The 3,212-nt window shown below is 44.8% G+C and overlaps 1 protein-coding gene across 4 annotated transcripts in view; it reads left to right on the forward strand.

Moving 5' to 3' along the window:
• MANBA (mannosidase beta) overlaps positions 1-2,790 on the forward strand; it is a 118,320-nt gene extending 115,530 nt beyond the window's left edge. For all 4 annotated transcript variants that reach the window (XM_008707214.2, XM_040625055.1, XM_008707215.2 and 1 more), the window contains one exon: positions 1,109-2,790. In XM_008707214.2, the coding sequence (XP_008705436.2) occupies positions 1,109-1,333 (225 nt within the window). In that variant the 3' untranslated portion in view covers positions 1,334-2,790. The remainder of the gene's footprint in view (positions 1-1,108) is intronic.
• Positions 2,791-3,212: the final 422 nt, after the last annotated feature.

The raw sequence follows: 3,212 nt of genomic DNA on the forward strand, positions 1-3,212 counted from the left end.
AGGCAACAAGGGGGAGCAGGCACCAGTGTCCTTCCAGCTTTGGCCTTGGAGCAACGGTAGCTGCAGCCTCCCTGGCAGCCTTGCAGGCCGGCTGGGGCCAGCCTGTGAAGCGCACGCCCAGGGTCTTCACCGAACAGCCGGGCGGCAGGATTTGAGCATGTAACATCTAGCTTCAGACCTGAATCTCTGAAACTCCCAGACATACCTAAGACGTTTTATTAAGTTTCTTTGCTGTTTCCTCCAAAGTCTGTTTTCTTGTTTATAACTCCAAACCCTGCATGATGTGTAAGGCCAAAATCACAGAGAGTCAAAATTGCGCCTTGAAATTCTTTATGCCCCACCCCACGTCCAACGTCAGAGCTACGGTGTGGCGCGTGTGCATGTCGAGTGGGCACGTTTCATGTCAAAGGCACAGCTCTAAATACCAGATCACTCTCAGTGGCAGGCTCACACCGAGAGACCCTCACAAACCCCTACCGTCTGGGGCACAGCCCAGGCTCGTCTCGCTTTCGCGTGTGCTAGTCGGCTAGTGAATGACAGGGCTTAAATTGCACTTTCCTTTGCTGTTATTGTGTGCGATTTGCACGTGTTAAAAGTGCTAATAATGTGACCTTGTGGTACTCTGCGACAAAAGAGAGAAAGTTCTAACGGTAGAGCTTTTGTAAATGCCTGGCAGGTGGCTGTCTAGATTGCTGGATCTTTCCAGAAGACAAGCTCCATGGCGGTGCTAGCTCCACATGTATCCTGAGAAAGTCATTGAAACTTCCCAGCCCTTATGCCAAGATGGTCCTCTCCCAGTCCCCTGAGAAAAACTGTAAAAGATATAAAGCTCTGAGCTTCTTGTGAAATATTCTCCTTAATAATTGGAGACGACATATTTGTATACTTGGCTGGAAACTACAATTTGGTAATTTCCCATAGCCTTAAATAAATTTCCATGTATGTTTTAGTATCTGACGCAGTGCGTGGCATGTAAGACTTTGGCAGGGGCAGAGCCAAAGCCGTAGGAGCTGCCTCCTTGTTGGCCCACGTTAATGCTCTACGGGCACTGTGGCTGGAAGAGATAGGTCTCCCCTCATCGTTCACTTAATCTATCTTTTTCTTTCAGGCCATCATCTCTCAGCAAGGTGACACATTTGCTTTTGATCTGGAAACCTCTGCTGTCGCTCCCTTTGTTTGGTTAGATGTAGGAAGCATCCCCGGGAGATTCAGTGACAATGGTTTCCTCATGACTGAAAAGACGCGGACTGTATTATTTTACCCTTGGAAACCCACCAGCAAGAGTGAATTGGAGCAGTGTTTCCGTGTGACTTCCCTGATGGATGTTTACTGAGGGACTGCAGGTTGTATTTTCAGCGGACACTGGAATAAAACCTTTCTAAGGCTCCTGCTGGAGCTGAAGACAACCAGAGACAAGATGAAGAAGCTAGGAAATGTGTCTGCCCGCTGCCCCACGTCTGATCCACCCCTCCGTGAGGAGTTTGTGCAGTGCCTTCCGTCGGGGAAGGTTGTTGACTCAGGCTATAGCCTCCAGCAGGGCTGTGCACCGGATCTTCAGCCTGTGCCAGGCCTGTGACTTTAGCCTCCCCACCCCCCACCCCCAGCTCTGGTGCCATATGGCCCAGTTATAACCCGACCACCTCTGCCTACCCAGAAAAGGAGCTCCGCTCATAAAGTCCTGTCGGGGAATCACAGGAACATGACGATTGCAGTGTCTGTGGAGCCCAATGGGGAAGGCTGTGAGGTTCGTGTAGGACTCTCATAGTTAGCCTTGAGAAAGAATGAATAATCAAAGTGAAGCTGCTTTGTTATTATTCTCTGAGGAAATGGAAGTTCAGCTGTCACAATAGAAAGAGATTTCTGGATAGTAGCCATATTGGTTGTTGTTGGAAACTTTGGGGCGTTGATTGTTGCCATTTGATTACTTTTTTGGGTAGGATTTTTTTTTCATGTGTGGGTTTTGTCATAAAATACCGTTTCGACTGATTCACCTGGGTGACGTAGTCGGTTAAGCATCTGACTCTTGATTTCGGCTCAGGTCATGAGATCAAGCCCTGAGTCAGGCTCTGCACTGGGTGTGGAGCCTGCTTAGGATTCTCTCTCTCCTTCTCCCTCTGCCCTCCCCACACCTGGATAATATCAAAAAAATATTGTTTTGACAAGAACAGCTTCTTTTTTCAAAGGCCATTTAGAGTGAAAAATAAGCTCACATTGAAATGGACATCACTGTGGTCACTCTGGAAATTTTTGGGTGTCCTAACATAGGTTGTCACCCATAATTCTGTGTGGGTTGTAGATGGGGCAAAATCCAATGAACTTTCCAATTCAAAAGCTGTGAATTAGATTTATATTTGTTGACCCTGGCAGCAAAGTGATATTTCCTTTAGCTTGGGTTTTAATCATTTATATTGGGATGCCTGCGTGGCTCAGTCAGTGTCTGCCTGTAGCTCAGGTCATGGTCCCAGGGTCCTGGGATCTAGTCCTGCATCAGACTCCTTGCTCAGTGGGGAGCCTGCTTCTCCCTCTGCCTGCTGCTCCCCCTGCTTGTGCTCTCTCTCTGACAAATAAATATTTTTAAAATAAACCATTTTTATTAATATTGATTAATTATAAATTACTATAAAATTATTTTATTATGCATGATCATGTTTATAAATTCATAATGAAGCAAATGGGGCAAAACGTTAATGGGTGGAGGTGCGTAGGAATTCTTTCGTACTGCTTTTGCGACCTTTCCATAAGTGTAAAACTGTATCAAAAAAATAAAAGTTATATAAGTTGCATTGACAATGTTTCATCTGTGGCTTATTTAATCATTACATAAACATTCAGTTGTGTCCTTTAGTGTGCTGGGCATTAATTTCCCTTTAGCTCGGGCCAACTTTTTATTCTACTTGATAGACTGGGAGAGTTTGAAGAATCTAGATTAAGATATTTGAGTGGTTTTCTCTGGGAAGAATCATGTAATTGGTTATGGAATGGAATGGCAATGAGAGTTTGGCTTTAAAAATCAAGACTAATTAGATATAGATTTGGTTTTAAACCTGAGAAGTTTTAGGCCATGGTTCAGTGACTAAAAAGACAATAAATGCAGGCAATCCAGGCTTTTCCTTCAATATCTAAGCGTTTCCTCATCTTATGTGTTCAGTTATTTCAATATATATATAAAAGTCTTATGAAAGCTTGGGGCTTGGGGATGCAACTCAGATTCT

This window comes from Ursus maritimus, unplaced genomic scaffold (genome assembly GCF_017311325.1).
Source record: "Ursus maritimus isolate PB19 unplaced genomic scaffold, ASM1731132v1 scaffold_8, whole genome shotgun sequence".
NCBI lineage: Eukaryota > Metazoa > Chordata > Mammalia > Carnivora > Ursidae > Ursus > Ursus maritimus.